Source organism: Phalacrocorax aristotelis, chromosome 10 (assembly GCF_949628215.1).
Source record: "Phalacrocorax aristotelis chromosome 10, bGulAri2.1, whole genome shotgun sequence".
Classification (NCBI taxonomy): domain Eukaryota; kingdom Metazoa; phylum Chordata; class Aves; order Suliformes; family Phalacrocoracidae; genus Phalacrocorax; species Phalacrocorax aristotelis.
The window spans coordinates 5855541-5883214 of record NC_134285.1 but is presented as its reverse complement, the minus strand read 5'-3'; the positions used below and the strand labels follow the sequence as shown (position 1 = coordinate 5883214).

The 27674-nt window shown below is 43.5% G+C and overlaps 1 protein-coding gene across 3 annotated transcripts; it reads right to left on the bottom strand.

The window, feature by feature from the left end:
- Positions 1 to 1315: 1315 nt before the first annotated feature.
- On the bottom strand, positions 1316 to 27486 carry SNX8 (sorting nexin 8). 3 transcript variants are annotated; one of them, XM_075104877.1, is made up of 12 exons: positions 22966 to 23242; positions 21950 to 22032; positions 14775 to 14965; positions 11792 to 11909; positions 8579 to 8700; positions 8131 to 8211; positions 7013 to 7173; positions 6486 to 6618; positions 5319 to 5387; positions 4363 to 4512; positions 3809 to 3958; positions 1316 to 3020 (listed from the first exon to the last, which is right to left on the bottom strand). In XM_075104877.1, the coding sequence occupies exons 1-12, from the start codon at positions 23016 to 23018 to the stop codon at positions 2907 to 2909; spliced, it is 1425 nt and encodes a 474-aa protein (XP_074960978.1). In that variant the 5' UTR covers positions 23019 to 23242; the 3' UTR covers positions 1316 to 2906. The 3 variants fall into 3 exon arrangements, with proteins under 3 accessions (XP_074960978.1, XP_074960977.1, XP_074960976.1); XM_075104876.1 differs by lacking the exons at positions 21950 to 22032; positions 22966 to 23242 and adding an exon at positions 27382 to 27486; XM_075104875.1 differs by lacking the exon at positions 21950 to 22032 and having other exon boundaries at positions 22966 to 23074.
- Between the last annotated feature and the right edge of the window lie 188 nt (positions 27487 to 27674).

The window sequence follows — 27674 nt, the reverse complement described above, 5'->3', positions numbered from 1 at the left end:
ACGTATTGAGGTAAACATAATAGTGCTATTTGCACACTGACCAGTCTCCCAAAAAGAAGGTTTGCAAACTAAGGGTTGTATGAAATAGTGTATGCATGTGTTTAGGAATAAGACAGAAGCTCAACAGCCCAGTATGAAATAAACTCTGAAAGTGCCATTAGCTGTATCGGCCTTGAGAATACGAGGCCTCTGTTCTCAAAGTACTAAGTGAACTGAGTAAAATCAAGCCAAGAAAACCCCACCCCCAAAGCTGCTCTCCTCAAAGAGGCAAGGGCCAACAATGGAGGAATGGGTGTTTTCTCAAAATAATGTAATTCCAGTTCCTTTAGAGGTTGTGTGGTCTGTGTTTACCATCGCTACAGCCTCTGCGTTTGGACTGTGGAATTCTTGCTTTGAAGGAGAAGAGGAAAGAGGAGTTAGTCTAAAGCCCAAACATGGTTTTGCTGTTTGTTTTTTTTGGAGGGTTTTGGTCTTAAATAAAGTCCAAAATTGTAACTTTTTTCCTAAATGCAAGAAGCGTAAAGTTCCATCCAGGCTAATACTTTGCAAGTGCTCTTACACAACATAGCCCAGCCACCTACCCCAGCCAGACAAGTTACACAGAAGATCCATCACAGAGATACCAGAGCTTGCCCCAAAACATGCAGTGTTTTCTCAATTTACCTGTTCACTACATCAGGCAAACAAGGCTGAATGAGGGAGGATGGGTACTAAGACTAAGCGAGTGACAGGCCGTAACCAGCACCTTCTAAAGATGCTAGGAGTGAAGGGCATTTAAAAATACGGTAGCACACTTTCCACACTTTAACCACAAACTATCTTCGTAATCAAGAAAAACCCTTTGTGCCATTCTTCAGATATCTTCTTTGTTACCGTAGTGTAGAAACATTTCCCTCCCCAGCCAGTTTGCTCTGGCCTGAGAGCAGTATCTCTTCTGCATCACTTTGCAAATCTTCGGGGGGGGGGGGGGGGGGGGGGAAGACTCATATCTGTCACAGCCATTTGCAGTTCATTTGTCTCACGGGACAAGGCCCGTACGCTGGAGGAAAGACTCCGAGTTAATATTTGAATTGCCACAAAAAGCTCTTACTAATGCTTTCTGAGCAAGGTTGTTAAATAGACTCCCTCCACACTCCTTAAGGCCCAGCACCCACATCAGTACACTTTACCACATTTTCAGGGGTGTGTGATGGTTACGCCAGTCTCATGAAACCGGGCAAATAACTTATTATCTTGCTCCTAGCTGAAGAAACTAAGCCGTAATTCCCACCTGGACTAGGAAGAGCTTCATGTTGTATTGAGTTTTCTAAATTAAAAAAAAAAAAAAAAAGAGACAGAAAAAAAGAAAAAAGCTTTTGTGATTGGAGAATTTAAATATATTTCCTGCTAATGGGGAAGTTCCCAATGGGAAAATACTGTAATGGTTCCAGTTTGACAACGAGCACTCATCCTTGTTAATGTGCTTCCTTTTTACCCACTCAAAGAAAACGCTAAGAAGCAAAGTCTCAAATTCCCCTTTGGCCGCTGTTTTGGCCCCAGAGAAGTTCGGTTCAGGGGAGTCCTGTTCACAGAGAGTTTTGCTGCGTATGTTTGCAGTTTCTTCACTTACCAGTTTCTCTGGAGGATATGCACAATTTCCCCTAAGGTAACGCGACATGGAAGTTCTCCTCCCCCTACCCTTTGCCTCATGAGGAAAAGTCACCAGAGATACAAAGTGAAACATGGAGAATGTTGAGTCCCTTTATCACAATCACAAATCATTCCGAAAACCTCATTACCAAGGACCGTGCTATTTTTAGAGAGATAAAGAACTGCCACTTAATTGTCTTCTCTCCTTCACAAACACAGTCCAATGCTACCCAGAGCCAGAAAAAAGAATGACAGTAACATCCTGGTAAATACTGATTTTTTTGCTAGAGGATTTTATCAGCATCGTGTCCCAGCCTGCTGGTGTAACAGGATACTTCATCTGATATTAGACCAAAGAAAACACCAGCCTTCGGGTCAGCAGCTCTCCAGCAGTCCTAAACAGCTACTCAACAGATACATGTCAGAACCTCCAGAAGAAAATAAGCACGCTACCTTCTAGTTCTGCTGATCTAGTATGAGTGTTTTACAATTAGGGAGTGTTTTAGTCAATTATTTTCTCATTTATGCCAGGCAAACTCCTCTGAGTTCCTGAACCCAGTCATCTTTGGTCCAAAAATGAAAAATATGAGCAAGTCCCTAGGCTGCCCTTAACCGTGTGCTAGAACACACTGACAGTACAGTCAGCCTAGCCTCACTGGGGAAATTACTGTCACACAGCAGCACTGACCCCTACCCGGCTGGGTTAGCGAATCCGACCACCTCACTCGGGTCTTCTGCGCTGAGGTCTAGCAGTAAGAAATCAAATCCAGACACCTATCAATGGGATGGGGGATGGCTTTCAGCTTTCCTTATGCACATATGTCCCCAACACAGGCCCTCCCAAGTTTAAAAGGCAATCCATCTCTACTACAAGCAAGTGCTTCAGATATCTTGTTCATCTCAGCACTTGAGAGATGGGCAGAGACATGTCAGCATGTGTGCAGATACACGTTACTGGAGGACCGTTAGTCCCAGGTGCAGAGGCATCAGCAACAACACTGCAGCACTCCCTGCACCAGGTCACATCCTGACCCCGGGAAGAGTGTCTGCAGGGTAATGAAGATAAGCTCTGCCCTGGAGCACTTCAAAATTAAGAGACTGTCTTTAGATCCGCAAGTTCTGCCCCACATCCAGTCTGTCTAAATCAGAGAGCAGCTCAAAGCAGCAGTATTAAAAAAAAAAATTAGCTGTTTGGAGGATTCATTCTAACATCTGGAGGTAGAAGTCCCACCCCTTCCTTGATTGCACTTCTTGCTCCATGCTAGATGCCCAGAGCATTAATTGGAGAAGAAGTTTCCCTCTGGAGGTGACAATGGTGGAGTTGGCATATTGCTAGATCCCACGAAGAGGCAGCTCAACTTCGGCTTCAATTCATTCCAAACTTTACTCATCTGTGAGTGGAAAAGGAAAGAAAACAGGCACAACAACATGGTAGGTAATGACCTCCCCACGCGGTATTTTAGCAGCAGTTTCAGAGTACTCAAAAGCACAACACAAATTTACTGAAGTACTTTTTTGTACTTCAGCAATTGGGGAAGTCCAGAGGACCCAGATTGTCCCTTTTAGACAGGCACTATAATGCAGCTCTCTGAGCACTTTACTGAGCATGCATGGAAGGGAGATTTCCCATACCTTGGTCAAATTCCTTCACCAAAGGGAAGGAAGGGAGCTGAAGGGGGAGAGACTTTTCTACTATAGCGAATGCAGGAAAGTCTGTACATGGGGTATGCTGAAGGTCTTATTTAGCGGTTAACAAAAAGGGAGCTCTTTGATTTAGAGCAAAAACAAGGAAGTTGTTCCTTGTCATATGATTTCTGCATAGCACAACAAAAACAGATTCATCTAGCAAACACACATCATTCATTACAGAATAGCTAGCTATTTAACAGTTGGGTCTTTTTCAACTACCTGTAGGGTGAGGCCATCTGCAGATGAGAGAAGAAAAAAAAAAAAAACAAACATAGCAACTTGCTGCAAAAAGATAGTGTCTTTTAGAGGGGTTAGAGGCCAGCCCTGATCCTCACCCAAACTGGAGAGACCTTAAATGACGTCTTAAGAAAAGTTATGGAAGAACCCAGCTGGACAGATGATTAGAGGAGGAAGGCCCATGGGTGAAAACAAATACATTCAACTTCTCATTCATATTTTGGGAAAAAGAATACAGTCCAGAAGAACTCACCTCTTTATGACCCTGGATCTGGGAGTTGACAAAGGCCCCCAAAATGTGAGACGTGAGAGGCAGATAGATGTGGATAAGCTGTGTCTCCTGATGCAGGCAATACAGAGAGAAGTAATTCCGCAGCTCCATGGTTAGGATCGCATTTTCTTGCTGAAAGAAGAGGAACTCAGTGAAATACAGTGCCAGGAAGAGGGTGCCAAGGAGGCACTTGCAGCAGGAGAAAACAGCATTCCTCACCACACCAGCAATCCAAACACATATCAAAAACCTAAAAAGGCAGTTCCTGGACCTATTTGATACACAGCAACTGTGCTTTCCATCATGCAGACTGTTGCTTTCCACAGCCCCTGCAAATGACATGTTGCCAAAGAGCCAGTAATAAGTGTTAAGGAAAACAAATGCATTTTCCTTGTAGCACTGCAGGTAGCTCAAATTACCCAAAGTACAGGTTACCCTTTTGGTCTAATGGCTTTCTGCAAATACGACTGAGCTACATAGCGGCACCATTACAGGAGTCCAGTACCACCCTTTGCTCTCCCAGGCATCTGCCCTACCTCCACAATCCGAGACTCCAATTGCTCCACCGATTCTGGTTCTTTGTTCTGCACAGTGGCACTCATCATCTGCTTCTTCATCATGCTGTACTTATGCAATGCTCGCTGGTGCTTGTGCAATACCCCCTTCTCGTGCCTTTCACACAGGTCCTTTATGAGAAAGGGAAAAAACAGGTACTCAGTGGAAGCTAAGAGACAGCAAGCACGCAAGCCAAGTACATCAGGAACACAAACGCGTGGTCATGCTTTATGTTATTTCTGTGCTGCAGATTTTTGTTTCTTTGTTTTCAAGAGGGTAAAAAAAATAAAAATGGTGGCAGTCAAGAATTCAAGAAACAGAACTGCTTGGACCCCGACCAGTGAGCTTAAGAAGCAATCTGGAGCATCACTTCTGCCAACATTCTGGATCTTATCAGGCCTCTTATTTTTTTGTGCCCTTCTCAGTATTAAGTGCTGGCAATTAACTGTCATAAGAGCTTGCCAGCATCCTTCTATTTCAGTCCAGGCCTGGGAATGTCAGGACAGGCTGCCACATACATTTCCAGTAGGTGCTTCTAAAAAAATACACCTTTGACCAAAAATTAACAAAAATTCTTTCATTTGTAACTGAACTCATGTCTCCACGAACAAATCAGTGGCCATCTAATTGACTGCTTTGACTTAAAAGCAGCCAAATCTGGAAAAAAGTTAGCTGATCCACAAAGTTCAAGCAGTCATATTTTTAAATCCCTTGCAGGGTTTGCTGTTTGGCAAATTGTCGTCAGAAGATGAGCTGATCAGAAAGGCTACAGGAGTTAGCTACAGCCAACAGCCACTCCCCTCCCTCTGCCAGATGACCAGTTCGACTCTGAACTGGCCTCCCAGACAGTTTTCCATCCAGTTGGCGTTACACCCTCTAAAGAGCACAAGCTTGCTCTAAATGACTTTCTCATTGGCAGAAGAACAGCAGAGCTCACTTTATAGGACTGGAGTAAATCCAGGAAAAGGTTCAGCTTCTCCACCACATCATTCTCTTCCTGTTTACCCTAGAAAACAAGGAAAAAGTACATTTTATGTAAGCCTGGCAAGAACCAATATCACAGTTCTTCACATCCTTACACCATGCAGGCCCTCCACTGTGTTCTCCAGGGCACATCAACACTTACACAACTGCATTAAAAAAATCTTTCAGATGACACTGGAGTGTTTAGCCTTCAGTACGCAGAACAAAGACCTGACTGGAGCAGGAACAGCTTTTCCAATTGACTGATCATTTTAACAAGAGGACTTAGTTTCAGTCCTGTGTGTCACTCCTTCCAGCTCTCTCTACCTGAGAGAGAGCTCTTGTGGATTCCTCCAATCTTTCACCTTCCCTTCTTACAAGTTAACTAATCCATTACAGCTCTAAATACCTGCATGTTCCCCATAATAGTTCATGCACCAAAGGCAGCGATGAGACACCAAGCCAAATTACACTACTTGGTTTCGTATTTTAATAAATACTGTCTTTTCTTCCCGTATCAACAGAGCTCTCTGGAGCATAAACTCTGGAGAAAAAGACCTGCTCTGACTGATCTATAAAAGCATGATGAGTATTTTAACACAACGAGATGAAGAGAAGTGAAGACAAAACTATTACTTTTCCTTCCAGACTGTCATGTTCTCACATTATTCTAACAGCCATTATCACACTCCACACTTACAGAGGAATACGATGCTTCTGTCTGAATGACTCTCATGTAATGTTTAAGTACATGAAATGTCAAAATTTGATTCAGAAATAAGTTTTTCTGGATACTCTGTAACAGATTACTAAGAATGCAGGACTTTTGGACAGCTCAGTATAGTTGTACAACTCAACTTGTCCAATAACCACTTGAAATGAAAAAAGAAAGCAGGCTGTTCCCTTATTTCCCTTGCCCATGATATTTTTTCCCATTTAAACACGGTCCAGGGTTTTCATTCAAGCTTGAACAAACAGGCTGGTGGTTGAGGATGTGAGTTTGGCCCACAATCTCCCCCTTAACTCTTTAAATACCTATGTCCACAGAACTCGTGATTCAAGATGAAACTTAAGGCAGCAACACACCTCCTTCATTAAAAAAAAAGGGAAAAAAATAAAAGCAAAAAAGTACAGAACTCACCTGCTGCACAGCCTTATCCGCCAGCAGTGCAAATTCAACAGACAGACCCTTCAAGGCTTGTTTCAGAGTCCCCCATGTGCTATTATTCAAAGCAGCCCAGGAAGGAAGCGGTGTAGTGTCTGAGCCCAAAGCACTAGGAGGAGATAAGTAGTATTCAAATATAGGAGACAAATTCCACTAAGCAGATACACTTATTTGCAGAGAGCAGTTCAGAGTTTCAAATCTGGGTAAATAGCTCACAGTGCTGAGCTACTACTGCACAATCACAAATGCAGAGCTGCGTATATACTGGGGAGAGAGACCACAAAACCAGTACCTGAGTGTCAAGGTTTTTCTATGGAATGCAACCTTAGTGGAAAGCATGCATTTTCTTCTTTTATAGCCGGCAAAATTTTATTATTACCTACAGCATGCACTGAAATACCCTTTCTTACCAGACGATTTGCAGGTAAACCTTACAATAGTTTTGTGTTCTGAAAAAACAGCAGAAATGTTGACATTGGCAAATCCTTTTCCTCCCAACCTACCTTAGCTCCTTTCCAAATATGAGAAGATCTGAGGCATTATCAATGGCTCGAGAAGCTATCCTCTCCGCACGGTCCCGAAGCTTATAAAAGCTATTATAAATATTCCTGATGAGCTCTCTGCTGGCAGCGAACTGGGCCTGTATGTCAGCTGGAAGGAAGTCCTGAGGGAGTGCAAGAGAGATTACTAGCAGAAAAATCAGAGACACATTCACATACCTTAGTTGTGGGCACACCACACAGTCAGCAGAGACAGACAGGTCTCTTGCGCTTGCTCTCTGACACCATGCTACAACAACCTGAAGAGAATAGCTTCACAATCTAGGTGTCCGAGTTGGATGTCATACAACCATCCCTAATTTTCAGAGGCAGAAAGAGGTTCAAATACCAGGTGTAGACAGAGTTGGCAAAATCTGCAGTTCTACCTCACAGTTAAAATGGGTTTTGTGAGGTTTCAGGCTCACAGGTTCTGATCTGAAGCTACTGGTAACTGCCAGCCTGGCAAAGTCAAGCATGTACTGAACGTTCAGCTCTTTCTGACCTGTGCATCACTTGTAAAAGCCTGAATTAAGCTCTAGTTGCAAAACCTTCTGCTAGCATTACAGGAACATGAACGACGAGTTGCTTTAAAATTGCTCAATGAACACAGTGAATGCATACTTAAAACTTGCCATAGCACTAATCACTGGCATAAACAGATGTATAGAGAACTTATAACTAACTTCTCTGTAACAGTCCAAATTACTGTCCCACAGAGAGCAGATGACAGACAGAATGAGGGCACGAACACATGGGGAAGACCTCAATCTAGATATTAGCTTTTGAATTGTGTAGTATGTGCATTTGTTAGGCAAGCACAAGTAGTTGCTGAGAAGCATGTTCTGAGCAGGATGCACTGTTTAATCTTTATCATATTAATGAACAAGCATTTAGCTAGCAATATCAGACCCTTAAGGGTCAAATATTTTTTATAAAATTGCAAGTTTAAAAGTCCTTCAAACTTTGGAAACAACTCTCTCCTACCTAAGGTCTCCATCACTCAACAAATGCCATAACTGATCTGCTGGAGGAGAGAGCCATTGAAACCAGAATAATACATTGCAAAAGATTCATACACATACCTTGGCCTGGGTAGCAAATCTGCAGGTCATAAATTCATCTCCTACTCCCTGGACCAACTCTCTTAGCTTATTCTGTACATCCTAGAGAAGATACGGAATCAAATGAGCATGAAAGAACTAAGTAATACCCAGGCAGTTCACATAGGCCTCAGATACATTGCAATAGTAAGACACAACTTAGCAGATATAGCTTTATCCAGGTTAGGTTTAATTCAAGGAGAAGTATAGCATGTATTCCCCTAAGAACAGTTATCATTTTCAAACTACTGTACTCCTGGCATTGAGTGAGATTACCTTCCACTTTTCAGCTGCAGAAATACCTACTGAGAGAAAATTCTCATCACGAGGAGCAACAACGTGTAGGTCAAAAGCAATTCTGAACCCTGTGCCCAGTGAAGCAGTTACAGGATGATACGCAAACTCAGGACTACTGCTAAAAAGTACTCACTGAGCCACTGAATGACAGAAAGAGTTTCAAGAGCACATCTTCTGAGAAAGGGGGATGTCGAGCCACCAGGTTTATAAAACGCTTCAGTGCTCTTCTTCTAGATTCTATGAATTCTCGATCAGCTATGGGAAGAAACATTAAATTTCAATTAATGCACCACATACTGCTGCTCACAAAGAAAAAAGATAAAGCACTCAGTCCAATAATTTCTTTGTACTTACAACCCTTGCTAAAGCACTGTAACAAAACCAAAGAATGATTACCTGTAGTCTGTCAGCTCCCTAAAACAGATCTTTTGGATTGACCACCAGAACAATTATTCCTTCAGGTGGTTCTTTACATCTTACTGAAATCCAGCATACATATCTCTGTGTGGTTATTTGCACAGGGTGGGTGAGGTAAGCAGGATAAACAACCAAGTCTAAGGCCTGAAGCCTCCACTCACAAACCGTGGGCATACAAAGATTCTTCTTCCTCTGAATCAATTCCACAGCTAGTCCCTGGAGGGGATCTCCGTCTGTTTGGGACTCCTGGGAAATGCAGCACACTGCTTCTTGCCAATACAAAGATCACTGCCACTTGCAAAGTGATCATTCCACAAATAATTATGGGGGTTTTGCTCACTATTCTGAAGAACTGCCTTCAGCGTGCTGTACCTTCAACTGTCCCTCCTCCACATTTTTAAGCATTTTGGGGCTAGAGGGAGAATAAAGGGGTGGGGTTTTGTAGTTGTTGGTTCAAGATCAGCGCTCATCTTTTTCATGCAAGATGTCAGAAAGTACTTTGGAAGACCTGTATGGCAACCTGCAGTACATCCACCCAGAGTCCTTACTTGTCAAAGTAAAAAAGTTCAGCTCATCTTCCTGAAACAGGAAGAATTTCTATCTGGTGATACTGCAGTAAGGCAGTAAATTAAAAATCCTCGAGTTTTTCAGGAAAGATGAAAAATTAAACTAAAATAAATTTCAAGGGAAAGAAAGCAGCACAGAACAAAATTAAAAGAATGTACTTATCCATGACACCACTTGCGTGTCATGAAAGGGTATTACTCTTTTGCTTCAGTTTTAAGTTGGGAGTTTGCTGGCTGCATGGACTCTTTGTCATGCTCCTTAGTACAGTATCACCCATCAAATGATTTTTCAGTCATTAGGGTTGCAGGTCTTGATTTTGCTTTGTTCATACTTTAACCTACATGGAGATTTCTGAAGCCATCTACACACTTCCTACACGACCTGCCTCAGTTTGCTGCTGTCCTCCAGAATGAGCAGGCTACCAATCCTTCATCTGACAGACAGCAGAAAGTAGACCATCAAGAAAATAAGAGTGTAACTTAGTAGAGGAGCATACCAAGTATAAAACGCATGTAGCTTTGCCCACCCTTCTCTGGGACTAAGGAGGGTGCAAGAGTCGCACATGTCTACTAATCCATCAAATCCTGTGTCCTGCAATTTCATTTGTCAGTCCGTTAACCTACTCAGAAACAACAACTACCCATTCAATTTCCTTTTTCATGTTTGTAATTTCTACTGAGACCACTTCCTACACAGCTTTTCTATATGCGGAGTCACTGGACTAAAGGCGATCACCACTCTCTACCTTAGCACAGTTCTGGACTGTATTAGGACTGTATTCCTGGCACAGTTTGGGAAATAATCCTATCAGTTTTTTCTTACATGTATGATATCTGTGGGAAGAAATGCACCGGTGAATGCATAGAAATATCAACACACCAGCAGCACAAGGAACTAACAGTGGCTGACAAATGATATGTGTTGGTAGCTTCTTTTCAAGCATCCTCTCCACTGAGATTAATCAGAGAAGGTCACTTTGCTTACAGGTGTTGCATGAAGTGGAAATTCTGGCTGAGAACACTGAATCAGGTCAAATTCAACCGACGGGTTTTCGCAACCCCAAAAGAAAGCTCTTCACAATTTACGTTCCACCATAAGCGTATATGACCACTGAAGCTTTCCAGCACTATTATTTTGCTTTGTTCCAGTTCACTATACACCCTGCTCTACTCACTTTACCAATTCCTCTTTACCGTAGCAATACATGGACTCCTTGACTGAAATCAAATATTTATTGAAATGCATTAAGCTTAGCAGCATGGGCAGGAAACAAGACAGTGAAAAGCTTGTTCTTTTGCAGATAAAGTAGAAAACAAGCCAGGATTTTGTACAGTTATGCAACATTTGAAATAATAAAAGTTTAAAACCAGTGCCATTGTTTCAGATTAGTGAGAAACATACCTGAATGAGCTTTGATATGCTTTCGGTCTTGGGATACTTGTTGGTTTCTATTCTAACTGCTAAAATTTACTTGAATGAACTGACACTGATTCCAGCCTCAGTTTTTAGCTTCTGGTTATACTAAGCAGATCAACAAGCTCCTTTTTAGAACAGGGGGGAAAAAAAACAGGGGAATAACTACTTTAAGGCAGTTGGTTCATCTGCCAGAAAGACACGTTTATGTACATAAACTGGGGAAGTGTGATTACCACTGCATCATAAGGCTTCTGCGCAAGGTAACGGTATAATAGGCAGTGCCGAAGCTGTTCACTTAACACCACTGTTCACTAGTCCTTTTTAGGTGTGTGTGAGGTCAGGACCCTAGAGTAACTCAACAGGATCAAGTATGCTCTCACTGGAGAACTGTGGTTTTACTCAATCAGCTCCTCTGCAGTTTCAAGCCTTTTAATATAGACTTTTAATTTTTTTTAATCTTTACTCTTCTCTCACTATAGAAAAACAAAGGGGACTTCCACAGATCTTTTCTATTCTGAACACTTCACAAAGCAACACACTACAATACATGCTACAGCTGTTCAACAGTATTGTAGTAATTTTATACTTGTAGCACTACAGCACTGATCAGCATAACCTGTTTTCATTAAAAACAAAAACAAACCCCCTGCAACTCTGCCATGCTCTTCTGTAGAATTATGCCTCAACTCTTACCAGAAAAGTCATGAGATACTGAACTTCCAAGGAAAGAAACCCCACTGAAATTCTACATTAATATCTTTCTTAGAGGGAATTTCTAGGATGGTAATAATTCACATGTCCAAAATGCATATTGTAACCTCAAAGTTGTTTTCTGAGCCAAGCAGAAGCAAAGACCATCACTCTTTTAAACATTTATTTTCACCAGTATCACTCTGACCACGCTTGCACCGCGACCCCTCCAGTCAAAAGAAAGACCCGGGTTTACCTCCCAGCATCCTCTTCGGTGGAAGTGCTGGCACCATACGGTACGGGAACTTCTGAAGCAGCGTCTCATGGAACACCACAAAATCATTATATCGCCTGTACACTGAGCATTTGAATCTCTGCAATAGAGGGAGAGCGGAGGAACCAAATCAATACACAGGCTGGAAAATCAGCTGCATTTCCATAATTTTTTGCCTTTTGCTACCATCTGCACTTAGAAGGAAGAAAAAGAAATCATGGAGACTGCAGAAATAACTTATTTCTTATCTTTAGAGGCTTTGTGCTGGGAAGGAGGGACAAAAGACTGCAAAGGTAGCCACCTTTCAATTATGAATAGAGATGGCATTCTTCTAACTACAGTCCTTTTCAGAATAAGATTTTCAGTTAAAAACATAAGTCAGATTTCATTCACACACAAGACGAAAGAGACTACAAAATGAAGAGGAAGAGGTTTCCCAAGAAATCACAAATATCCCTAAATCTGCCACGGTTCCATACTGTGACTCCCTCGAACTCTCTGGTCTTCCAATCTAGACAGAACATTTAGAAATAGTGCTGTAGAGAGCTCTTTTCTTGAAGTACTGCAAGTCCGTGACCTCTAGCTCTTAGGGACTTTCACTAAATCAGTTTCAAATCCAGAGGTGGCAAGAGTCTTAGATCATGTTAAGTATTAGCCCAAATGACAGATGGTTTAAGTGAACCTCACAAAAGAAACAGACACCTCTTGCTGATGTTAGATCTATAAACAAAGATAGAAAGTCCCTTTAAAGCCTTAGTCCTTCACTCTGCATTTCTTAGATCAATATGTAGAAGAGGCCAAAGAAATTGCTTTTTCATTTGAAAAGGAGTTAGGTAGCTGCTAGAACAAGACACTTAGGAGGCAGAAACCCTTTAACAATAATAAATAAAACCCCACAACTCCCCCCCACTACTACTACAGATTCAACTACTGGAGCAGCTAATAAGAAAGACTACACAGCACTATACCCATGTCATGCACTGTTCCTGGATTGTTATCAACAGCGAGACAGATTCTGTCTGTTAACACGCTTCACTGACGAGATGCCAGGTGGTTAACATATACCACAATTTTATTATATTTTCCACCGTTCTTAAACAAGTTATTTTAACCTATATAGTAATCCCACTACATAATAAGACAGAAATTGGTAGAGCAAGATACATGAAAATGGGGGGGAGGGGAGTACAACCTGTTTGGTGTTCCAGTAGTCTGCGGCAAAGTCAAAGGTGGTGGGGGTCTCAGACCAGCTGAGAGGGAGCTCCACTGAGTTACTCCCATGCTCCAATTTTATAGCTGGTGTGAAGACCCCAGTCTCCACATATTGTTGTACCCAGAGTCTTAATCACCACAGCACACCCTGCTATGACTCCTGTAGCTGAACAGGGGCTGTTTGGGTAGATAAATATGGGGCAAGGAGGGAAGAAGGCCTCATGGTTCAGCAAAAATGTTCATGCTTCTATAATTTAAAGGAGCCATACAACTAAACCCTCAACCACGAGTTATGCTTGTGATTAGTGTTTAGTTGTCAGTGGATGACAGCTTCTTGATTTGGTTTAAATACTTCCCCCAGGGTGTTCTGTTAGAAACTGTCTAGGCTCTTGACATAAGTTTAGGCCTAATTTTCTGGCAGCTGATAAGCAGTGTAGGGAGTGGCAGGGCATGTTATTAGAGTCCGCACAGTTGGGGCTGTGGGCTAAGCAAGGGGTAACCACCAAGTTTTCACCTAGTTCCACCCCTCACCTTGGCCTCATCGTGGCGTTCCCCTCTTCAGCAGGCTCCCAACACTAGTCCAGTCCCAAGGTCAGGACCCCACACCATTCTCACTACATTTGCATTGCACTGCACATCATCCACCACTTATCGTGGCACTATGCATTTTCAAAAACAAAGCAGTGAGGCATAACCAGAGTGCAATGGACACACCCCCTAGGGCCTCCCTCTGTCTGCTTTGAAATCTGATGTTGATTTGTGTTGCAGGTCTTAGATGAAACTCAAGGGCAATATGCTTCTTTTTGCAGAAGTATCATTCTACAGCTACAACCACAAGGGAGATGACAGCAACTGAAAGGATCTGGCAATGGGTTCCCAAATTCAAAATCTAGAGAGACCACCAGAGTCACCGAGTCCTGCGCCCTGAAATCACAGGCAAAAATAAACACCAAGTCCTAGAAAGCCCACAGACGCATTCACCATCTGCCATTTCCCCCTCACAACAGTCTTGGACAAACTTACAGGTGCCAATCTAAGACACCTAAAGCCACAAACATCAATACAGACAAGCAACCCAAATGTGTCTCTAAATACATACAACAGCGATTACAAGAGTTTGAGCACTACTCAATAACTGACGTTTTGGTGGCCTGGGAGATGTAAATTGCTCATGGTCTACTTTGAAAAGGACAGATTTCCTTTTTGAAAAAACACACACTGGAGAGCTATTTCACTGACCGTTCTGTAAATAGGAAAAGAATCATCTTCAATCTTCTCTTACACCACGAGTGGAACCTACAGGTCAGGACTGGGGCAAGTAAACTGGAAGTGGCCTAGTCTCTGCAGAAGGATTTGCAGTACCTTTTCTGTTTGTAAAGGATTTCAGTTTAGCAGTGCCAACTACATTTCTTCACTAGCTTAAAATAGTTTGAAATATCCAGTCGCCTACACCAATCTGTTATGATAACATTCACTTTTCAATGTTAGATACATCTGCTTTTGCACAAAGCTCAGGTTTCAATTGAGTAAACTAGCAGACCACCCATCAGACCTCAGTCAGAAGATGCTCTGTACTGCAGAAGCCCAGGTCAAGAAGGCAGTGCTACTGCATTTAAGGTAAGCCCATACAAGTGGCCTACTCAAAACCAGCATCGCCCAACACACTTATCAAATTAGATGAGACTTTGCCAACAGCAACTGCACATTCTTAAGAGGGCATACTCTCACCAAGACCAATGCTTGTTCACATTACCTTGCTGGAAACCTCGTATTCCACATGTTTCAGAAAAAGGCCCTTCTTCTCAGGTATAAGCTCCACCTGCACACTGTCCTTGCTCAATAGCTCTTGTAGGGTGTGGGAAAGCAGCAGTGGATTTCCCTGGGGCGCCTGCATTAGAAACTGTTCCGGTTCCCTCGGTTCATTCACTGGAGGCTTTGCCAAATCTAGAAGACAAAAAGGGAAAAACAGTCCAGTAGACCTGATAAGAGAGAGTGAAAAAAAGTAGCCTTAAAATATCCTGTTCCCTTGCTCAGTGCTCCCACAGTGGTGCAACACAACCAGAACAACAGTCAAGCCACTCCCCCAGGAGGCTATGCTACTTCGCACACACTCAGGACATTGGTACCTCCCTTTTCACAATACCCAGGAGCACCACCAATTATAGAGAGTCAGAAAGACATCTCTACTAAGCAAAAGAAGAATCACAGGCCAAATTTGTCCTGTGAATCAGCTAAGAGGCCTGCATTTCCTGTCTGTCCAGCTCCCACCACAGCAGGATCTGCCAAAATGAACAAAACCCTTGCTCAGCACTTTTGGATCCTACCTAGAACAACGCATGGAAGGAAAAAAATGTGTTATTTTACTGTGCTGCAGAAATTTAACACATTAATTTTACATGTCATTACAAAGGAAGGAGACACTTCATTTGACACAATTTTATTAAACACTCTGACAGTATGCTAGAGTGGGCATGAATTACAATAATTTACTATGTCAATATGCTCAAGTTCAAGAGCAGGGAAAAAGGGTTCCTAACAAGGGCTACCAACGCAACAATCCCTCAGTCACAGCAAGCTCTGGCAAAACCTTTCAAATATACCTATTCCACTCCTTGTAGCTAAAAAAAACCAAACATCTGTTCACAGTGAATTCAACCGTAGCTGGACAGCTTTGGACAGAGAGATTCTAAATGATTCTCAGCCAGACACAAAAGTGAAAAAACATGGCTCTTAAGAATTTGGCCCTGGAGGACAAACTACATCAAAGAAGGGGCAAAGGTAATGATTCAGAATGCTCTCTTATCAAATGACTGACTGCGGCACATTATCTCAACTTCATAACTACAGTTTACAGTTGTATAATATATAAGCTTACATTGTTTTTTCAAAGCAATCCTGTTTTTTCCTACACATTTCACTCATAAGAAACAGGGTGAAAAAATGTGGCTATAACCCTAGAATCTATTCAACCCATACCTGAGTTCTGGAACAGACGTGTTGCCTCCTCTCTGTATATATCTGTTTAAGAGGGATACTGCAAGCAAGCTCTTTTAAAGCAAGTCAAATCCACTGATGAAAAGTTACCTAGAAAAGCTAGGCAGTATTAATCATGCCTACCTTGCCATTGTGCTGAAGTTACACCCCTTCTTAAACATATCTAAAATTCTGAGAACACAAAGAGACAGTAACACGATAGAAGCAAGAACCATTTCTTTAAGCTTTGATCCGTAGTTCAAAAAGTTGATAAATGTGTAAGAAATTATCCCAGGGAAGATAAGAACTCACGTCCGTAACTTGAAAGCCCTGCCCTCCTCCTGATAAGGATTTTCCACCTGTTCCTTCATGGGATCTAGGCCCTGATAAATGGGGAAAACAGGTACTCTCCGATTCCTCAGATAGACAGCTTCAGAACAGACACTTCATTCTTTGTTCCTTAAGCCTAAGGAAACCAAACGAAATCCAGGACAAATGACCGTATCCCACGTCTCAACAGGCTTCAGATTCCTGGTAACGTGACTCAGAGAAGCAAGTCTTAACACCTCTGACTTAATAGACTAATGTATCACCTACTAACCCCACCTACATACAGCTTCTAAAAGTTGCAGTTGCTTGCCAGAAATCTGTGGTAAGATAATGCAAGCTAATTCCGTGTTGACATGGGATACTGCTGGATAAAGTGATAACGTATCTTACATCCACTTTTCAGACAGATGCTGAACTGCAAAGGAAAGGAAGGAACGAAAATTCAGAATACAGATAGCAACGGAAAATATTTTCTAGTGTGGAAAAATCCTCGCCCACCTGACCCTTGATGGGGCAGCAAGGCATAATAAACCACACTATCAAGAGTGTCAAAAATACATACAAAAAGAACTACGGAAAGCACAGAACAGCCTCGCTCTCCAGAGCAGCGGGTCTCTGGGTGCACACCCTTGTAATTCTTGGTTTTAATTGCTTAAGACACATAAATGAAATGCAACATGACACAGGCAATTTTGCTATTCCTCCAGTGCATGCACACACACTTACACACAATTCCACTGTCCTCTGTGTTGCTAAACCACTGGCTCACACTGCAGAGGCAGTCATGGCATGTCGGCCTCCCAAAGACGGACTAACCAAACCACAACGCACCTATTCCCCAAGAGCAGTGACAGTCTGTACTGATACAACACTCCTTTTGCCTACAAAATCACTCTCCCTGCTTTCCATCTTCCTGCTGGCCAACAAACAGAGCAGGGCTCTCATGGCACAAACTGTTCTCTAAACTGGGGCTCAGCACTGTCTGATAAGCTACTGAAATCCTCAGTGACAAAAGATAGGTAGCAGGAGAAAAGATTTATAGGATGAGCAATGAATCCTTCATTATTTCATCTGCAAGTCCTGGAACCTGCAGCATGATCAGCCGAACTGATGTTGCAAAGGACTCTCAGATTCATTACAGTGATCTGAACCCACGTTACCTGGTAAGACAACTACAAAGCGAAGCCCCAGAGAGAGATCTAGACAAGACTCAGCGTTCCTTTGCCAATTCAGTCACGTTGCTCCTTTCATTTGTAAAACTTTGCCAGTTTTCATCAAGTCATTATCTAGTTTGCTTTCCAAAATTCACCTGCAGGAAATACCTTCTCTTTATCAGCAGTTCGCACACTTGGCTCTTCCTGAAATATTCTGTAGCTTCTTTAGATCTCAACCTTGTCTAAAGTGAAATCGTACAAATCAGACAACCATATAAACAAGTTTAAATAATTACTTTTTAATTAATAATCTCAGCGTGTTCCATATCAACAAGACACTTGGAGTGAATTTACACCCTCAAACAGTGGCCTGAGAACACAGGAAGATGACTTTGCAACAGCTGTTAACCTGTTTTAGAAAACACTTATCGCGGCACTAACACTAACCCTGCAGAGCAATATATACTGAAGCTATTCTTCAGCCCATTTTTCATTCTACTTACTAAAGAGTCAATTCAGGAACAGCCTCAAGAGCCCCGGCCAGGAATGCTGGATAATAGTGGGAACTCATTGGTATGAGCTCCTGTGTTCAACCAGTAAAAGGATTTACATGCATTGTAACAGAACACTTAACGCTTCCCATCACGCACCCTCTGCTCCAGAACAGCTAATTTTGAAAACATTCCCTTCGGTTTCAGCAGATCATTATCTAGGGAAGTTTACATACAGAGAGCAGTAAGTGAATACAGAAATGCGGTATGGAATGGTCCCCTGGAACACAGGAAAGCAGACAAAATAAAATCAGCTTTTTTGTGCAAGGTGGCCTTTTGCTGAAGCAGAGTTTCTCAATCTGTTGTCAACACGATACCAGGAAGTGGCCTGATAACACTGAAAACAATTTGCTATAGAAGTTAAAAAGAATACATATATGCATACATATGCAGACAAGAAGATGACCAGAAATAAAAGTTTAAAGAAGCATTCAAAGCATAGCCTAATTTTTGTTTGGTTGTAAAGGAAAAAAAAAAAAAAACAACCCCAAACTTATGAAAACACTGCATAATACTTTTTTTTTTTTGGTAGCAAGTCAGGTAGCCTTTGGACTGAAAGTAGTTGAGAAACTTACCCAGAGAGCAACTGAAGTAGAAAGCTTTGCTACTTTATACCACACATGTCACGCTTTAGTTAGCGCCCGATGTTCCTCACTCCCATTTGGAACTAGACAACAATCTGCCCTCCACAGAGTTACTGGTTTTGTCAATCAGTTTTCCTAAATTCATGCGTTGATGAAATCCAAAGTAGAATTTCAACCATCCAATGAGCTGCACACAGGTTCTACATGTCGGTAAGCACATAGAGAAGAAAAGGGCAACGCAAGGGCTGGTAGCGTAGATGGTAAATCACAATACAGATCTCCCTCCCTGACTTAAGTTCTGTCAACCAAATTCAGAGGCTTTATCTCCATTTTACAGATGGTTGCTACTAACAACTCTTTATTATACCAGGGTGCTAATGAGCTAAATTTATTAGACACACTTAAGTAGAAGGTGGCACAGAATTACTTGTTATATTAATAGCAGATTTTCTGGAAGGAAAAAGGAATCTGAAAGGAAGGAAAGCCTTTAGGAAAAATAGCTAAGATTTCTTCTCCATCTCCACGGCCTTGCGGAGCAGAGGTGATCCAACTCACAGGAAACACAGGGGAGTACCAGAACTGATTATTTTTTCTTTTTGTATGCAGATACCTCAGATTTCTCCCTGGCACGAAGGCTCCACTACAAACTCCTGGGCCAGGAATACTAAAGCAGAAATGTAAATATCATTCATCAGCATTTCCTTTTCCTTTCTGTCTTCTCATGAAAAGCCTCAGGAATTATGGAAATGCCTTTCCCCCTTATTGTGTCAAACGCATTCCTCCATAATTCCAGAATCCAATGTCCACATCAACCTCTCAGAAAGCTGGTGCAGATTTCAACTACAACTCCAAAGAGATTCCCTTCCTTGCCCTTTTTTTTGTTGTTGATTCTTAGATAATTTGAAATACCCTAAAAACAAGAAAAAAATAGAAGTTCCACAAAAAAACCCACACAAAACCAAAAACAAACACTTTCTTCCTATTAAGGCCTTTACATATGTTTTGAGACAACTGTATGCAACTTGCTTGGGGTTTTTTAAGGAATTTTAAACCACGCAATTCTTATTTAGAAAGGAGCAACACAAAGGAATCAGTCTGTTTCAATTAACAAAGCTAACCGATACACAGATCTATGTTCAATGTGGCAGAGGCGCCCGTATTTCTTACTAGATTCAAGAAAAGTAACCACATTTAGCTTTGTTCTAATTAAGAGATGGTGCAATAGCATCCTTCCTTCTCCCTCCCAACAGTTGACTTGTAAATACAAGCCATCCAATGCCAAAACAACACAAGATAATATAATACACATACTATCATAAAATTAGATGTTGGAAAACAGGCTCTAACATTTTGGTTTTCCCCTTAAAAAAAACCCACAGCTTTCTCAAGCACAGATACCAAATACGCATCCTCTGGTGGCTGGTCTGTTTCGGGGCTTCGATTTTTTGTTTGGGTTTTTTTTTTCCCCTCTTTGTTTCTGAGGTGTAGCGGGTAGTTATGGTTTTGGGGCTTTTTTTTCTAGTTGGGAAAAAACCCCAACCAACCAACCAACCAAGTTTCAGATTGTTATTCAGCACTTGGTGCTTTTCCGGATGAAGCAGGGAAGTAATGCACAACTCAAAAAAAGTCAAGTGAGGTTATCTAAGCTTTATTTAATAATAATTAAAAAGCACTAGCATTTCTGTGTTCCCCTACAGCTGTACACCTCTAACTGCTTCTGAAAATATCACAATCACATACTACAGCAGGAAAAAAAAGCCCAGCACCAAGTTATCTTCTTCCAATGTCACACAGTAAATTTGTGTGACAGAACAAAGAACTAACTTTAAGCTTAGTGCCCTGTTCTTTTAACTACACTGTTGGATCATCAAGTGATTGATCAATCGATTCCCAAAGTCTGGGAATACAAGGAACACATTCCCTTCACAAGCCAGCCACAGAGCCATAGTCCTAAACTGTAGCAAACGCAATGAAGTGAGATGGAGACACACTGAAGGAGTAACAGGATTAGGGGAGAAAAGTCCATCGAGGAATGTTCCCAAAGACTGCAGAGACAAAAAGTCAAATCCTCACTAGGGCAGTTTCCCAGCTCACAACGGAAGATTTCTAAACTATCATTTTTCACACCCAGCTCTAACAACGAATATGGAAGTGTAAAAATTTGGACCCAAAAAAGTAACCCAACAAGAAATAACACATACAACTGTTCTCCAGGAAACTTTTACAAGGGCATTTTAGCTTAACTATAAAATCGCCAAGTTTCTACAATCATCCTTCCTTATACAGGACAAGAAAACACCATTAGAAGTAGTTGTTTATCTTTTTGTTTTGCTTCTCATCTTCCTTGCACATTTCTCACCCTCTTAATTACACTGGGGAAAAACTTGATCTTAGTATTCAGGCATTAAAAAAACAGCATGCCACTCCACACACAGCAGTTTCCCAATGGTCTTTTCACATGTTTTGTAGTTAGAACAAGCTCATTCACATCTCAAATTCTGCTGAAAAGCAATCACCAAAGCTCCCCTTCTTTTGTACCAGTCCCACACATCTGTAACTGACACATTTCTCTCCATCAACCTGCACCAAGTCACTAAAACTTGAAGACGGGGTGGGAAATCAGAGTGGTTACGTGTCCATTCTACTGTCTCCAACTGGTACAGCCCTCCCTACCAAGCCCTCCTGCAGGCTGCACACACAGTTAAAGATTTACCCCACAGAAGAAGAGACATCCACCTCCCTCCGCAGCCAACACACCTGGATTAGCTCCCTGCAATCATTGCGAAACAGGCTCAGATGGGAGCAAGAGGAAAAGAAAAAAAAAGTAAATACAAACGACTTTGCAAAACTGATATTAATGCATTGGACATTATCCTTTTTCTTTTCTCCCTTGGTTGTGTTAAAGTACTTTTAAGCCTGCAAAATAAAAAAGACAGCATTTGCATGTGCTGTCACAGGAGGTCATCAACAGCCCCTGTCAGGACTCATTGCTACTCAGGAGATGTAGATCCTCCTGGAATACTCACTGATCTCCAGAAAAGTAAATATGGGTATGAAGCTTCCAAGATCACTGAACCCGCATCATGGTGCCAAAAATAAAAACATTCCTGCTTTCACAGCATTATTTTTCTTATGCTAAGACCATTAGATACTTTCCCTCAGCATTCACAATGTAAGCTTTGTCAAAGAAAGCCAAGTTTTCTAAATAAGGCTGAGTAGATCAGACAGTTACAGAAGCACCACCACCAGTGCAGAAGTTAATCAGATCAAGAACACTCTACTCAGAAACAACTGCATTATCTCCTGAAGCAGATGGTAAATCCGTAACAGACATACCTGAACAAGCTCTCTCTTTGGTACAGTAGGACATTTTTTTCCACAAAGGCTGCTGTTCAATATCCCAATATCTTACACCAGTCCTGGACAGAAATATTCCAAAATAATTTATTTATAAGCATTATCTGCATCAGGAGCATCACAGGCCTATCAAAAGCACACTCACACTGACTCATGAATATAATCCAACCAAACCACTTTTCCCCTGCATAAAGCTCACCCACTTGTAACCTCTACTAGTTTTTCATTCCAGAGAAAAAAAATACTATGCAGAGTAGTAATTGCCAGTATGAAACTTTAGCCACTTTAAGAGAACTTTAGAGAACTGTATTATCCGGTTTCCCTCAGTTTGACTGTTATGAGCCCAGCATGTTATTTTCTCAATCCACCCAGGAGCTCCCCTCCGTTTCTCATTTCACAACAAGTGCTGGCAGCATTTGGCTGCACGTTTCTTCATCCCAGATTCAGCTGCACGCTCTTAAAACTTCAGCGTTTCGAGCTGCTTCTTTTCACGCCGGATCTGCCTTTGGCTCGGGTCAGTAAGGGGAGGAGGCACGGCCCCTGTCGGGGGCTGGCTCCGGCAGCGCCCACCGAGCCGCTTCGCCAATTGTCCCCGCGTGCCTTCGGCTGCTGCCGGGTCCCTTCGAGCGGGTGGGGTATAAGGAGACGAAATGAAGCCGTTTCAGCACCCGCAAAAGGCTCAGTCGCAGGACCCTCGAGAGGAGAGGTTCTGCTTCGCGCCCGGTCCCCGCCTTGGGGGCTCCCCGGCAGGCTGAGCCCCCCCGCCGGCACGAAACAGGCTCCGCCGAGGCCCGGCCGAGGGGGAGAAGAAAAAGGCGGCACCTTTTTACCTCAGGTTTTGGCAGGAGGAGCGGCCCCCACCCCACCCGCGGAGCCCCGTCGCCCTCCCCGAGCCGCCGGCGGGAGGAAGGGGAGGAAGTGGAGGAAGGGGCGCGACGGCGGCGCCCCCCCACCCCCCGCCCGCTCCCGCCCTGCGGGCACCCGCCGCGCCGTACCTGTGCGGGTGCCTGCGGGCGCCTCGCCGTCCATCGCGGCAGCAGGCAGTCATGTGAGGCCGGGGCCCGGCGGCCGCCCTCCCCTTCCTCCGCAGCGCCCGCCTGTCAGCGCGGGCGGAGCGGGCGGGGAGAGGCCGCCTCCCGGGGGGCCGGGGCGGCGGGGGCTTTGGGCGGGCTCTCCTCGCCCGGGGTGGCCCTCGCCGGCCCCCGCTGCACGCCCCCGCGACGGGCGGCCGCACCCGCAGCGCGCCCCGCTGCCCGCGTCCGCACCGGCGCCCAGCAGAGCGGCGGGTCTCTGACCCCCGCCAGCACCGCGATGCCCCAACGCAGCCGCCTCCTGCAGCGGCAGGTCAAGGCCTGAGATTGCGCCATGTCAAAGTAACCATCACTTGTGACAGCACTTCACGATAACGTCCCTGATGAGGCACCACACTCCAGTCCGGGAGCTCAGGGCTGCCGGGCGCGTGCCGGCTTTGTCACGACAGGGGCTCAGACGCCCGGAGAGGCAATACGCCGTCCCTGCTGCGGAGTGGATGGCTCAAAGCACTTCTAAACCACTTGGAGATTAATAACAAGCCTTTCAAACATCGTAAAGCATACAAAAAGGAGCGATCGGCTCATGGGCTTACTATAGGCTTTATTCCAAAAAGAAATTAATTTTTTTTTATCTCCTGAAAACTGCAAAGGATGGTTGTCGGGGAGGTGAAGTTCCAAGCAGATGTCATTGGGCTCTACGAAAAGTAAATAAATTGTTGGTAGTGGTCACAAGACAGTCCTCCCAGTCATGTGGCGATCGGCGGGGAGGATGTATTTCGTATTTCAAGTCAGATGAGACACTCCAAGACAACTTCTTGGTATACTTTCTTTCATTGAGTTATCTTTTTCTACAGCATTTAATTTCTGCTGCCGTCTAGTCTATCAGTCAGGGTGTTCCCTACACTCAATATTTTTGATATTTTGGATGCATTTGGATTTTTATGAAATATTCTCAAATATAAGTTAGAGCAGATATTTAATTTTTTCAGAAGGAAAAGCCATTGTAGCACTTTATACCATGCCCTAGAAGGAATGCACTAATAAAGATAAATATGGCAGAAACGATCGTTGACCTATTCAGGAAAGCACAGAAATATGAGCCTTTGGAATGCAAAGACACTTTTTAAAACTGCATAAAAAATAAGAATTTCAGGTATGAATGCCTCTCATTTTATTAGTAATTTTTTTTCCCCACTTCCTGTACTTTATTAGTCAGGAATGATGTGGTTGACACTGGTAAAAGTAAGACATATGTTTTGTACAGTGGTTTTCCTGAAAACGCCACGAAAAAAGCAAGACACAAAAATATGTATAGATTCTGGACCTCCAGATTAAGATGCTACCAATCCATAATGATGCTTAATGTTTTTAATATCCAAAGTATTGGATGCATTCACTAATTAATGTTCCTTACATTTATTAATCTTGGGAAGATAGATAATTATCTCCACTATATGCACAGAGAACGAAACCAGAAAATTATAAACTGAGAATTATTTCAGGCGTAAGCAATTACAATCCTAATGCTCTCCCTTGGAACTTCTCGTGCTGCTACAAGGATGTGAACGACTTGAGTGATTCTCCTCTTTTCTGCCTCTTGCCTCAGTGCTATTTCAGCTGCGATCCCCACAAGCGTGGGTGCAGACTAAAGCTGTGTATAAAATTAAAAAAGCATGGCATTATTTAAGCTGAGAGGCCCTTCAAATCATGTTTATACAGCAGCTGAGTGGAGAGTTTTGCGTGCTCAGCACTTCTGAAAACTAAGCGCTACAGTTTTCGCCTATATAGCATTTTTTGAGAAAATGAATGGAGGAATCAACACGTTCTCATTTAGCTATAGATTTTTGATTGGTCTGTACTTAAGCTAATAGCATAACTATTTATTTGGTATAAATAAGACATTCTCAACTGAAGATTGCTTTTGCAATCCATGGGAGAAGTCTTGAAGAAAAACACCGTGAAAAATAATTCACTTGCAGAAATAATTTTTTAACAGGGCCAGAAAGATTGTGCTTGACGTAAGTTATTGAATACTTCCATATTTGCTGTAAATGCAGCAAAAGCTTCTGGAAAACCTAAAGCATAAGGAAACTACACTCACTAGAGAAAGGAAGAAAGGGCACGCGTCAGCAGGTTCCAGGTAACAAATGTAATGCAAAAGTACGTGCCTGCCTGAGGCCCCGGCCTTTCAGTGCGTCATTCTGTGCACGTCCTATCAGTATTAGATAAAATTTCATACAGGCCATAAGAGCTTGGTTACCCTTTCAGAGTTCAGTTTAGGAATCAGTGCTGTCAGCACCACTACTGTCGGATCACTTGCACTCAGTAAAATTCATGAGGCAGTGCTGGTTTGACAGTTGCATTACGAAAAGCCATTCCTGGTAGACTTCTTCCCTGAAATTTCTCATCTATTAGGAATTCTGCCCATGGAACACTTACAGGAACAGGCTCCAGCTGCTAGTGCCAAAATCTCTGGTTTTAAAAGTTGTTCCACCTCACCCTCAGATTGCTGAGTAAGGACTGGAAGACAAAGAACAGCAGTGAGATAGTAGCACAGGGCCTGAAGGGAAGATTCAATAGAAGAAAGGAGAGGGGGAAGGAAGGAAGGAAGAAAAGATAAATCAAAAGTTGATGTAAAGTAAGAGGGAGTGCAAATAGCAGACCATGCAAAGGCAGGAAAGGAGGATCCAGCATTTAGATTCAGTGTTTAACCAAAGTGATTGTAAAAGTAGTAGCTAGCTTGCTAACAGGAAGAAGGGTAATAGCAAAAACTACACATTCCAACAATACAGGCAATTGTGACAGTGGTGAAACACAGGTGAGAGAAACCACATACACGCTCCTGGAAGAGCCACGTAATCCCGAGGACCCAGCTGGGACTACAGATTGAACCACAGCACATCCTCACACTTGGAAAACTATATGGTTACGACGGTAGGAGAGGTAACAGTGTTTTCTTTACCCTTTAGTGTGTCAGCGCTGCTGCAAACCAAGAAGTCAAAGTCTGGTCAACTACCATGATATAACGAGGGGAAAATAAAAATAACTGCACGAAGTACCAGTCACCATTACCGTTGATAAGGATTGCCTTTCGCTTAAAATGCAATCAACAGGCTCAGCCAACTGAATCGGAATGGAGTTTGGATGCCATCTTGTGACTAGCTGATAAATTACAAAACTCGGGTTTCTTGGCTTTTTTTAGTATCTTCTCTCAAGGTTTTATCAAAACATGAAAGATACTGCAATGTAAGACAGCGTCTAAATTTAAAATGTTAATTCAAATACCTGTTCTGCTCATTTTTTAAATGCTGGAATTCTTACTATATTGTGATGATTTGATTGAAAGCACTGGGCTAATAAAAACCCTACACAATCTTGGAAGTGTACACAGATTAACTATTCCTCAAGAACTGTTCTTTTTCCTCTAAAACTGTCAGTGAAACCTCAAGATGGTAACCAAGACAAGTTCCAGGTTCTCTATGCCACTTTCCGTGTATCCTACTAGCATGCACACTGATGAAAATGATGCTCCACACATTTTTGCGTCAGCCTGGGGTGGCCTAGACAGAAGGTAACGGTTTCATCGAGGACGAGAGGTCAGCTTTCTCAGAAAGTTGGTCACGTTGGTAGCCAACAGGAGATAACTTTACCAGTTTAAGTCATACTAAAACGTTAAGATTATGCAAGGTAACACCTCAGATTACTGGAAAACACTAGAGAGGGCTATTCGCCTTGTCCTTCTGCCTGTACCACTGTACCGAGAGATTGCCGTGTTTGATCAGGTTCACTGCTCCTCTGGACGGCTTCTCCCGCCAACCGGAGTGTCGCACCGGCGGCGCGGGACGGCGAGCGTCACTTTTTACCTCACGAAAAATGTTATTTAAAAACCACAGAGGTTTCGGCGAGACTATTACAACGCTCGAAGACGGCCTAGTACATTTAACCCACAGCTGGCCCGGGCGTGGCTGGCTGCGAGCTACCAAGCCGCTGCCGTAGCTGGAGGCCCGGCGGGCAGCCCCCGACATCGGCTGACAGCCCCGACCCAGGCGGAAAGCCCCCCGCCCGCCATGTCGCGTTGGGGCTGATGTGGCGGCAGCCGTCGGGCCGTACCACGACGCCCAGGGAGGGGGAGGTTGCCGCTGCCCCCCCGCGCTCGCCGGGCCCGAGCACAGCGCGGACCGGCTCCCCCCCCAAGCATAAGGTTGGTAGCGCCCGCGCGGGTACCGCTAGCCTTCGGGCGAGCGCATGGTGGAAGGTTTCTAGGGGGGCGGTGGGCAGCGGGCAGGTTTCCCGTCAGTGTGCTGTCCTGTCACCTTCCGCCTGGCGCTGGGCAGCGAAATACGCTGAGCTGCCGAAAACGCAGGAAGGCTTCACGCTTACGTGTGTGTAGTTAAATGTCACGGCGCCGCTCGCTTTCTGCTTCCAGAAAAATGGTTCGGCCGAGCCCCACCTCAGTAGACCGGAGGGAGGCGCCATCTTGGGCTCAACCACGGCCAGGCACGAAACGGGGGGATCCACGGGTGCTGTGGAGTGAGAAGGAGCGGAATCCGCCACTGGCTGAGTGAGGAGCGGGCAGCGAAGGGGACGGCAGCTGCCTCTGAGTGGAGCGGGGAGAGGGTGGCGCTAGGCAGAGGCTGCGGCGGGGCAGGGGAGCCCCCCCTCGCCAGTTGGTA